Source organism: Perissodus microlepis, chromosome 23 (assembly GCF_051167445.1).
Source record: "Perissodus microlepis isolate ML-2025 ecotype Zambia chromosome 23, ASM5116744v1, whole genome shotgun sequence".
Classification (NCBI taxonomy): Eukaryota; Metazoa; Chordata; class Actinopteri; order Cichliformes; family Cichlidae; genus Perissodus; species Perissodus microlepis.
This window is the reverse complement of record NC_140482.1, coordinates 39,604,373-39,616,596: the sequence shown is the minus strand read 5'-3', so window position 1 is coordinate 39,616,596 and position 12,224 is coordinate 39,604,373. Positions and strand designations below refer to the sequence as shown.

General features: G+C 40.7%; 1 protein-coding gene across 1 annotated transcript; it reads right to left on the bottom strand.

Annotated features, from left to right (window-relative positions):
- Window positions 1–1,037: 1,037 nt before the first annotated feature.
- Window positions 1,038–6,822, bottom strand: s1pr3a (sphingosine-1-phosphate receptor 3a). Its single transcript, XM_084922268.1, has 2 exons — window positions 6,282–6,822; window positions 1,038–5,572 (listed from the first exon to the last, which is right to left on the bottom strand). Exon 2 carries the CDS (start codon window positions 5,462–5,464, stop codon window positions 4,265–4,267), a length of 1,200 nt encoding a protein of 399 aa, XP_084778394.1. The 5' UTR covers window positions 5,465–5,572; window positions 6,282–6,822; the 3' UTR covers window positions 1,038–4,264.
- Between the last annotated feature and the right edge of the window lie 5,402 nt (window positions 6,823–12,224).

The following is a 12,224-nucleotide window of genomic DNA, read 5'->3' as shown; positions in this document are numbered from 1 at the left end:
AACTCGGCTGCAGAGCAGGGAATGGCTTCAACTCAGGAGCTCCCAGCGTGAGTGGCCGCCTCAAATGGGACTCCTCGCAGCTCTCGGCCTGGCTCCACTCCACCTCCAAGCTACATCAAAAAGGGACTTGAGAATGACAGAAGTGTTTCATACTGGCACATTCAGTGACTGGACCAGATGGAGTCTTTGTTCTTTCTCTGAAACACGCGGCGTGCACACGTCTGTGCACAAAAACGGGATGTGTGCAAATGCATGCACACACATGCACACTTCCTCAGCACACAGCAGTATAAAGCCAGGATTGTGATGATGGGAGGGGGTGTGATTCTCTTGTCCTCCGTTGTGTTCACATTAGTCATATGCAAATAAGCATTGTGCACAGAGAATAACACAAATCCACCATGTCTAAATCCTTAAAGAACACTAGTCATGGCTATTTAGTTAACATGATTTATTAAGGTGATTGACCTAGTTAGCACACAGACCATTTACGGTGTTTGCTTCAGGTACTGGAGAAATTGAATCTGTCATAGCTTGGATTTGAAGAACAGGATTATTATTTTGAAAAAACAACATTTATTCACTTTTCTACTTTATGTCTTCACAGTCCCCAAATTAAGGCCCCTGGGCTAAAGTCATTTTCTTTATCTGGGCATAGATGTTGGGCAAAGAAAGAAGGCTTTGGGATTAGAAAATGATGCCGACATGTGCAACATTGTGTCTTTTATTTCCACCTTTATAGAATGGCTTTTTGTTTTCTTTCTTATAAAATAATGACTGTTGTCTGCTTCTGTGTTTGTTAAGAAGGTTTTGTACAAAAATCATTATCAGTGGCAGTAAGTGATGTTAGGAAACCACAGCTGATATATACTGTAAGTTATTATAGGTTTATATTATTAAACGTTTGCCAGCACATCTCCAACACTGTAAAGCAGGTTATTTCAAGAAAATGTACTTGGGTCAACCAAGAACTGGCTGTCATTTCAAGACAGACTGACATCTTTTTATGACTTTATTCTAATACGTTGATCCAAATACAAGGTCAGAATGAAAAAAGGGGTCTAAAATCAGCTGGAAACTGTAATTCACTGTACTTTCTTAACTGCTCACAGTACATACTACACACGTCCTTAAATAACATTTCAGCCAACACCACTACAGTCAAAATAAAATCTTAGGTTACATTTGTAGTCATTTGTAAATGTCAGTGTAGCTCTGTTTTGGGACCTCCCCACCCTTTCTCATAAAGCATAAAAACATAAGGAGCTCACCTCCCCACTCTGGAGGCAGCTGGAGGAGTGAGATCACTAGCAAAATCCCAGCATAGAACTGAGCAGTAAAAGGGGTGGAATACAGGTGGGTTGCAAAGTGGCTTGCAAAGATACGCAGCTCTGGGCAGGTTAAGTCAGCATGGACTGTTTCGCTGAGATTTGGCGAGTGGGATGTCTCAAACAGCTTCAGCTGAGCCGTCACCTGGTGCTTGGTGACACTGAGATCAGCTGATCTGCCCAGATTGCAGCTGATCTTCACTTTGTTGCCTTTCGTGAGCTGTTAAATATTTTGGTCCCTGTAAAAATCCCACATTGTTGTAATCTTGACCACTGTGATTGTGTTGCTTCTATTTTTGACAATTCTGCCTATGATTTTTTTCCCCCAAGCTATTTATTCATTCCTTGTTTTTCATTGTATTGTCTATATTTTGGAGTAGCAGTCCATCTTGCTGTTACATTAGGATATTTGTACATGATAGTGCCACAATATTTAGTTTTCTTTTTTTTGCCATGACATTAAAAGATTTATCTCAAACTCCAAACTTTATGTTAAGGAGGGGATAAAGAATAATCATCCTTTTTGGAATAGCTTTAATTTAACGTGTTTTAAATATTGCTGGATCCCCTCGGTGAAATTTCTGAGAGGGAAATTTTCTATTATTCTGTATGTTGCTTATTTTTATGGATTTATTTATCTTCTATTTTTTATTTATTTATCTTCTATTCTTTGCAAACCTGTTTTCAGACCAAAAAAAGACAGATTTAGCGGAACTAAAATGAGGATGTGATTTAATAAAGCAATGGTGAGGATGAAGCAGAGATTGGGTTAACTGTTTCAGGAAACACAGGATACACTGTCTATAAATCACACTACACAGCTCAACATTTGGACATTTTCCGGTGTTCCACGTGGCATAAGGCCACAATCATCCCCAGCTAATTCAGAAAAGAACGTGTTCAGACATTTTTGACAGGAAGCAGTCAGTGACCTTTAAGCTGGAAATGTTCGGCCGGTATTGCGTCCTCGCTGTCTCTCTTCATCAGAACTGGAAGTGCAGAGCCGAGACACATCCTTTAGCTGAGGCAAGTATAAAATGCCACTCTGACAGCACCTGTCTGGTCTCGCAGTGCAGTAAAAAGATCAAACTCTGCTCATTTGTCAGCTCAGTGTAAAAGTACGCTTTAGTGCAGCAGTATTTTAGGACAAAAACAAATTCTTTCCTTGTCTTTAGTTATCAACGTCTAGAAAATATGCTGCTTACACATCTGATTATTATCTGTTATCCTCTGCCAATCAAATCATTCACACAGGTATCACTCTTTTTTTGTTAAAGAAACACCCTAAATGATTTTCATAGAATTCATACAACACCCAGACTGTTTTTCCACAGTAGCCACAAGTAGTACGCCTTTTATCGGTAAATGACCTCACTGACTGGAAAGATCAAGTCATAATAAGGATGAAATTTTTTTTTTTTGCATTATTCATCAGCGTCTGACCCATGTCTGCATGTGTAGGCGTGTAAGATAGCAGGAACATGCTCCCATTAGGGTATTAAATGAGTGCAGCAGGTTAAATCTGATGATATTTCTTCTCTCCTCTGTGAAAAGCAATTAATAAACCAACGGAAAATTATACCGCACATTAATAAATGTGTGGAATTCATGGTTTAGGCTTCAATAAGGATCTTATGAAGGATTGATAGTAGTAGAATCTGCCATTCATTTGGCAAAAGGTTATTATCATCGGGTTTTATGACTATTCTTTAGCAAATTTATGCAGCTGGCGATCACAGGGACAGACGAAATGAGAGGAAGGGGATTGTTCCATAAAACAAAATGACGCATAAAAATCGGATAAAAGCGAATAGAATTTTATTTGCTATTTAACGTATCAGGCAATACATCACCCTCAGCATAAATGTCATTTACAGTCTACAACTTTTAAATAATTCACATCCAACACTCGTATTTACTAGTGGTTAGTTGATGGGCAAGTGGTTTGTAGATGTGCTGATGAGACCCTAAAATTTTCATGATTGTCGCTATTAGCCAGGCCGATTTTGCTCACAGTGTAGCTTCTGTTGACTGACGAAAAGATGAACCAAGAATAGTAATGAAGAGCTGAGCCTGAAACGTCCATGAGTTGAATCCCACAAATTAACACCACCTCCTGCAGCACTACCATCAGGGCATACTTTACTATGTTGCCCACTAGTGGTAAGCATCAATTACTAGCAGTGTCATTTTCCTTCAACCAACAGGTTTTTTGTTGTTGTTGTTTTTGGTTTGTAATTATGCACATCACAGCCTGATGAGGCTGCTAGTCTGGCACTAAACTTATAGAATAGGTTTCTCTCACAGTGCATTGCAAATAATCAATAATAAAGTGAACAGTAAAGTCCTAGTACCATGATGGGTTTCATGCACACAAAGCAAAAAACAAACCAAAAATAAAACACTGCTGTGTAGCATTAAGGTGGCAAATGTTCTCACAGAAAATAAATAGTCTATCAAGTCAAGTAATGAAAAATGCAGGTGTTTGAAGATTTCCTGCGTATAGTACATGCAAAAAAAAGAAAAGTGCAAGAATTTGATCATTTTGCTTAAAATGACAAGAAAAAAACAAAACTCAATGACAGACAAAACAGTAAAAGAGTAAATCATGCTTTACGGCATCCCCAGTCACAATATGAATTCAATGTCGAAAATTTCTAAATCCAAGTAAGTCTCCGACGCTGTATTCGAGTGAGTCTAGTGTTGGAAAAGACATCTGAGTTCCTGTAAATAGTGGCTTTAAAAGAGTTCCTTTGTACTATGCTTCAGAATCAGATGCATTTGGTTCCAAATGAATTTCTGAATTATTTTATCATTACTTCATCTAAGCCATGCTTCCCAAACGACACTGTACAAGCAAAAAGTGGCTGGTAGCAGGATTATATCAGACCAGTCGGTTTCTGTGTGACTGTAACACCCCATTTAGGCTTTTCCATTTAAAACTTGTTGAGGGCTGGCAGCGCTCCCGCCTTGACAAGTACAGCTGAAAGCAGGTCTGCTGGCCCTGAAGGATGGGGCACGGCAGTGGCGGAGGGATCTCCGTGCTTGTTGTCTAAGTTCACAGGTGTGGGAACCTTCCCTCTATTCATTGTAGACTTCCCATCCCCGCTCCCCCCTCCTCCACCAAAACTTGTCTTGCTGTTTTCTCCTGTGGGGATGATTGTCCCTAGGTTGGGGTTGCCCACTGCAGGAGTCCCAGTGTGCTCCATGCTGGTCTGACAACAGCACAGCAACCGGAAAAATGCGCTTCTCATTTCTCTGCTGGACAGAGTATATATGAGGGGGTTAAGGGCAGAGTTGAGTACAGCAAGGGCAATGAACCAGTCCACCTGGTAGAGAACAGGGCACTTATCTGGGCTGCAACCAACATCCAGCAGGAGCAGGAGAAACAAGGGAGACCAGCACATGACAAAAACCCCAAGCACAATAACCACCGTACGAAGCAAGGCCAACGAACGCTCTGAAGGCCGGCTGCTCACCCTGCGGCTACTGGAGGTCACCAGACGGTAGATCCTGATGTAGAGTATAATGATGGCCACCAACAGGGCACTGAACACACTGATGCAGAAAGCAATATAACTCTTAGCATAGAGTGGCAGCACTGTGGAGCAGGAAGGCAGATTGTTTAGGCAGTTCCAGCCCAGGCTGGGCAGAGCACTCAGCAGTACTGACACAAGCCAGCAGGCTACCAGCAGTGCTAGAAGCCGACCTCGACCTGCTGTCTCGCAGGGGCGCAGACGCACCATTGTCATGTGCCTCTCGATCCCAATGGCCAGAAGGCTGAAGGTTGAAGCGCTGAGGGCTACGAACATGCTGCCTTCTCTGGCCAGCCACTCCAGTGGCGTCAAGAAGAAGGTTTTGGGTCCCGAGGTAAAGATGTTAACCATATAAGCCACCCCAGCCAGCAGGTCTGACAACGCTAGGTTTCCAATGAGAAAGTACATACGGCTATGGAAGCGCTTATTCCTCCAGATGGCGAGGAGAACTGTAATGTTCTCCAGAACAATCAGCACGCAGATGAGGAGCAGCAGCACCATTTTACAGGCCCCACTGACGCGGGGCCGTTCCCACTTTCCCGAGTGGTTGTAGTGGATGACTATGACAGGGTTCATCCCCTCCTCTATTTGATTACTCATACTGCCTGGCCCTTCTTGACCTTCCTCGGTCACACAGCAGAGGGCGGCACAGCACTGGACACAGAGGCAAGGGTGGTCAAGTTGGCAGAGTCACATCCTTTGAGGAGCCTGTGAAGAAAAGTTAAAAGATAACGTTTAAAAAATTACTCGGTTTTCTCTGAGCTTAGGAACTAAAGAAGATTATTCTATAGAAACATCAAATCTGCATTGAAAAAAAGGAAAGTATTGCCAGTTTAAAGCTATGCAACTAAGCAAATAAGTACATCAGAACAAAAATCCATTCAGACAAGTGTCCTGACAAAGACAGCAGTGGCACTTACAGGTTAAATAAAACACAGTCTCATGAAGAAGCTGAAAAAAATCAGATGATCTAAACTGCCAGTTCTTTTGTTCTATCCACTACCACTTACTTCAAGTACTTACAATTTTGGCATTATAGTTGAATAATGAGTCTGGGGAGTGTTTATGTCATCATTTATTATTCTTTCTTTCTTTCCTTAAAAAAAGAAAAGACTTTTATAAAGGTCTTTAAATGATCCAGAAATGCCCCCCTCACAATGACGATGAACATAAATTAAGTTTCTTCCAGTTTCAGAAACAAGGCACAGTGTTACAGCCAACTTCTTTACAGAAGTAAAAAAATACCAGAGGCTTTAATTGAAATCCTGCCTCTGCGTAACTTTCCTCTTCCTGACTTTCCTGTTTTGTGAAAGTTATCAAAAATGACACAGAGCTCGTGCATTGTTAGCGCACAGTCTTTGCGCAATCGGTGTGTTTTTCTTCGCTCCCGCAACAGTATGCTAGAAAGTTATCCTACCTGTCAGAATGATGTGGCTCGCTTGAACATCCCTGCAATGAGCAGATTTCCAAAAATGTCGAAGTTGTTGTTTTATTTGTTTTTTCCTCTCGTGCGTAAAGACGCAGAATTGATGCGTTACTCGATGTAAAATTAAAGTTTCATGTCCTTGTCCGCTTAAAAATAGCAGTAAAGTAAAGACCTCGTTAATATCAACAGTAGGTTCTGTCCTAACTTTCCAGCGTCCTCTCACTTTGACTCTCCAGCTTCCAGCTTTGACTGTCCCGGTCTCACCCCTCACAGCCAACGGGGCGGGATTTTCCCTCACCTCTCCATTTGGTTTTCACCATTAATTATGAGTCAGGAGAGAAGTCGAACCCACGCGAGTCATTGCGCTACACTTTTATTTTCCAAGTGTAGGTCAAAGCGATTTGTTTTTGTTCTCCGTGGTCAAAGGACAGCTGACTATTTCAGAGAAGAACGTCTAATTTGTTTCTTCCAGTGTGTCATAAAATTGCTGCTCTTACTTGTTGCAACACATGTAATAGATTTTGTCGCATGCATTACATCACTGTAGCACGCCTGTTGTTTTGATCGTTTGATGTTTACCAGTATAAAATCATATTCCTTAAAAACACCGGAAATGTTGCAGAGGAAAATCACAAACCAAAGTATATCACTCTATCCAAAGGTTAATATTTCATTTTCATAACACAATCAGCCATGCATTATGTGTTTATCTGTGGAATATTCTCCTCCACTGACAGGCCAAGAAGTTGCTGGAATCCACTCATTGTTTTTCATGCTCAGATAAAGGATCACTGAGTCCCTTTAGTGCTCTAGGAGTGTGAGATAGGTCAGACCTCTCCCATTGGAGCCAACTGGAAGGATGGAAAAGGAAGAGTTACGAATTTCTTCTCCTTTTATGCACTTACTCTGAACAGATAAGATACTGGGGTATTACGTACATGGGTGTCATCTCTAGCTTGTGGAGTTGTGACAGTTTGGTCATTGCAGAAAGGTCCATATTGGCGAAAAAGGTTAGGGATGGATTTGTGAGTTCCAAAAAGGAGATACACTCAATGTAAAATCAAAGGTTCATGTCCTTGTCTGCTTAAAAAGTAGTAAAGTTGACCTCCTTAATATCCACAGTAGGTTCTGTACTAACTTTCTAGCATCCTTTCACTTTGACTCTCCAGCTTTGACTGTCCCAGTCTCATCAATCCTGGCCAGCAGGGTGGTATTTTCCTTCAACTCTTCATTTGGTTTTAACTATTAATTATGAGTCAGAAGGGAGTCAGAACAGCATTCAAAGGGAAAAAACAAAAATAAAATTGGACATAAGTAAGAAGGTAGAAAACACTATGGCAAGCCTGATCATTATTGCATAAAACCACTTTATTTAGTGTACCTTCTTAGTATCAGGTTGGACCTCCTTTTGCCTTCAGAACTACCTTAATTCTTCATTAATCAAGGTGCTGGAAACACTTTAAAGATTTTTGTCCATTACACCACATCCCAAAGGTCTGTCAAGCCCATTTCAGTAGAGTGAATTTATTGTCATGTTCAAGAAACCAGTTTGAGGTTATTTGATCTCTGTGGCATGGCTTGTCAGAAGATGGGTACGCTGGTCATAAAGTGACAGTCCCATTGATATCAAGGTAACAAAAATGTGCCAACAAAATATCCCCGATAGTATTACACCACCATCGTGAACTTGAACCGCTGACAGAAGGCAGGATCGGTTCATGGTGTCATATTGTTTACAACAAATTCTGAAATCGAGACTCATTAGAACAAGCAACATTTTTCCAAGCTTCTATTCCCTAACATTGGTGGGCACGTGTGAACTCGTGGTGTGGTTTTCCCTGTTACTGCTTCAGGGTTCAGTGTTGTGCAGTCGGAGATGCTGTTTTGCATACCTTGGTGGTAATGAGTGGTTGTTTGGCTCGGTGTTCCCTTCATATCAGCTTCATGGACTCTGGCCATTCTCTCCTGACCTCTGGCATCAACGAGGCATTTTCACCCAGAGAATTGCAGGTCACTGGATTTTTCCTCTTTTTTTTCTCTTTTTCGATGTTCTCTGATGTTTCAGCGTTCTCTGGTTGTGTGAGAAAATCCCAGTACATCAACAGTTTTCGAAATACTCACACCAGTCCAACTGGCATCATCACTGATGCCATATTCAAAGTCACTCAAATTGCCTTTATTCTCTAATCTGATGCTTGGTTAGAACTTCGGCAGGTTGTCTTTACCGTGCCCAAATTCCTAAAATGCGCTACTTTGCTGCCATGCGATTGGCCAATTGGATATTTGCATAAATGAGAAACTAAACAGGTATACCTGAGGAATGAATGGTGAGTGTATATTTCCCATTGCTTTCCCCACTTTTCCTGCTATAGTGTAACAATGGAGAGACTATTTTGATTCCTGACATTATTGATTTGTAACAAATCAAACATAAGCTTTCAGTGTTAAGTAAAGACGGATAAATAGTAGTGAGACCACATTCTCCCACTTTATGTGGGAACTAACTGCACTGCATTTTTATCTGCATAAATTCACTCAAGTTTATGAAAGTTAACACTCGTAGGAAATCTGCCCTAAAAACAGTAAGAAATTTGCTGATCTGTGGTTGTATACCTACTGAAACCTAAAGAAAACTGGCAAAAAACGCTCAAGGAGTTGTGAACAGTTTTAACAGTTATGGGAAGAAAAAGAAATGACAAGAGAAAAGTATAAGCAAATGGAAAAAATTAGCTTTTCGTTTAGCTTTCAATAAAATACAGCCATATGTCAATAACATGATCGATGTTAAACCTATAACCAGCATAATTTGTGTGTCTGTTTAGGTTACATATACTTTGAATGTGACTACGTTTCAGTCATTTCGACCTAAAAGTGAAAGTAAAAAAATACAAAACTACACATGAATATACTGCAGTGAAGTTTAAGGACGGGATCCAAGGCCTTGTTCTGCGGTCACAGATTGATTTGACTTGTGCTGCTCGATAAGCCTATTCCAAGGCAAGGTAGTCATCCTCGATGTGTTTTAAAAGCATCTAAAAAAGAAGTGAAAGCGGGGGCTATTTTGTTTTGTTTTCCCTTTTTCTCTTTTCTAAGAATGGCTCTGTTTTTCAAAGTGTCCATCACTTCCATTTTTTTGTTTTCACATTCTTTGTTTTTCCTGGATCGAAAGAGCTTGAGTAGCATTGGACAGGCTGGAAAATGGCTCTTCTGGCTAACTCAGACCGACAGCGTAACAAATAGTGATGAAAAGAAGAAGAGATGGTAAGAGACAGAAAAAGCAGGAGGCCAAGGTGCAGCCGAGCAGACAGCTTCTTCTTATTCCCGCTGTATCGCTGGCTCTGTGATATCACAGATAGTGAGCGGTTATAGGCAGTCTGGCCCTCTTACAAATGTCAGCCCAGGGATGGTAGATTAATGAATGACCTCCACAGCTGTTGACTTTACCCTGAGCGCAAGAGATGTACAGACACTCTGACAACACATTTATAACCAAAGAAAAACACTCCAAAGGCCTTGGCTCGGTGTTGGATACACACTTCCTAGATTTTTGGTGCTGTGTTGGAAAGAGGAAATGCTTCAGGTCACCAGATCCTGAAAACTAGGCTCAGTAATTTGCCATTGCTCTGCTGTGTGTGTGTGCATTGTGCATATTGTGCATTGTGCATGCACATTAGTGAGTGAGTCAGGGCACAATGACGCAAGCTCCAGTGGTGAGTTAGATGTTTGGGAATGCAAAGTGTAGTGGGAGCGAAGAAGGAGCTGTGGTGGTGGAAAAGGAAGGCCTCTCAGGCCGTAGACCCACTGCCCTCCACTCCTGCTGTTTACCCACACCCACTAAAAAAATGTTCTGTTACAAAATTAGACATACATAGATTTACAGTACGTATATTAAGTATGCACACATCATTTTTATTTATTAACGATGAATTTGAGAATATTTTATGTCCTCGATAAGTAAATGACAACTGATGTACCACCGTAATCCAACTTTTGATGGGCACCATGCAGATATATGTAACAATAAATGTAATGTGTGCGTGTAATATATGTGTAATATATGCAACCTACTTGCTGTCTTGTAGATGTGATGTTGTGGTATGCTGTAGTCTGAAAGCACAGGGTTCTGATTAGATTGGTTTCCTTAACTTCTTTGATAACTACATTTGGTTGAAGTCTGGAAGAGAGCAGCATTAGACTCTATTTTCCTTTGGTTCGCAAATCCATCTGTTGTTGATGAAAATAGCCAAATTTCAGTTTGTATAAACCATATTGGCAGGTTGAAAGGACTGAGCTCAAGAAGAGACCAACCAGTGTTTGATTTATCTTTAGTGTGACAGAGAATGTTAGTAAAGACAAAACTTTTCCTTCGTTTCTAAAGGGCTGCCAGTTTCTGTCTGCTTTTTGGTGGAAGTATCCACCACAAGTATCTGTCTGAGGACGAGGGCTAAGGTTACATCAGTGTTTGTCTGAGTTTTTGGGCAGTGAAGATATGGCCACTTTTTTTTTTTTACCTGATGGCATTTGGTTTGTGAAATTGCCAAACTACATCATAACTAATAGGTGTGAACTGAAGTTAGTTATTCAAATTCAAGTAGTGTTGTGACATGTCTAAATGTCTAAATTGAGAGTTTGAGCTGTTAGCTCTGGGGCAGTCACCACAGCCCAGGCTTTGGGTTTTGGAATCTAGACTTTTGGCTGGATAAAATGGAACATGTTGTTTGGAGGAACCTCTGGATATACTAATTTGGTGTAGCCCCCATTTATTAATTTCAGTTTTGGGTTTGGTTGCTGGAATTTTGCCAAAGCGGTGGAGATTTGTTTTCTAGAACTCTCTCATCATGGGAACATTTTGCTTTCAGTTGAGAGGTTAGCAAATCTGACAGATGTTTTTCTTTTCTTTTCTTTTTTGCTTATAGCTATTTGGCAGAGGATCTCTGTAACATTATTCACAAAATGAATATTCATTGAAAGGTTGAAAGGATGAGTTTTTTTTTCACAGTTTTATGTGTGCATGTACATGTGCAAACATGTTGACTGAAATTTATCGTTGGGGAATTCCATGTAAAAACCTTTAGTTTACAATCTTGTACATGCACAGTCATGAGGAAAAGAAGGTTTTCACAAGACTCTGTGCGGTCTATGAAAAACTAAGTAGATTCCATGACTCAGTAACTTGTAGAACCACATTTAGTAGCAATAACCTGAAAGTTATTGCAGGCATTTGTTTATGCACATCCCTCTTTAAACTCATATCAGTGAGTCGGACTCGGACTTTGACTGGACCACTGCAACATCTTGATTCTTTTCTTTTGTAGCCATTCAGTTGTGCAGATTTGTGCAGAGAGCATGGGATTATTGTCCTGTTGCATTACCAGGTTTGGTCCAAGATGGCCTTGGTATACAGAGGAGTTCATGTTCAACGTAGTTACTGCAAGATGTCCAGCCCAAATCTCTCCTCCACCCTCCAGCGCTGTGCTTCACAGCTGGTCTGAGGTGTTTTTGCTGATATGATGTGTTTGGTTTTCATCAAACCCCTGCCACGTTCTTGCTACAGAGAAGAGGCTTTCTACTGTCATCCCTTTGAAACAAGCCATACTTTTTCAGTATTTTCTCTAGTTGGACTGTCATGAACTTGAACATGTAACATGCTACCTGAGGCCTGTAGAGTGTGAGATGAAGCGCTTGTTTATTTATTTGTTTTATTCCCAGCTAATTATTGTACTGTCTGACCTCGGAGCGGATATATTGGGATGTTCAGTCCTGGGAATACTGTGGTATTGTATTAATACACACCTGATTGCTCCAGACCAGCAAACTGCCAAAAACCTCAATTTTTAATAGAGGTGGTTACGCTTCCTGATGTTAAATTAATCAGTATTACAGAGACATACACATAAAGAACTCATGTTCAGTCCAACCATGCAATATGAAATC

What these genes read in the sequence shown, in the direction of transcription:
- s1pr3a (XM_084922268.1), bottom strand. Translation starts at nt 5,464, where the DNA reads ATGAGTAATCAAATAGAGGAGGGGATGAACCCTGTCATAGTCATCCAC.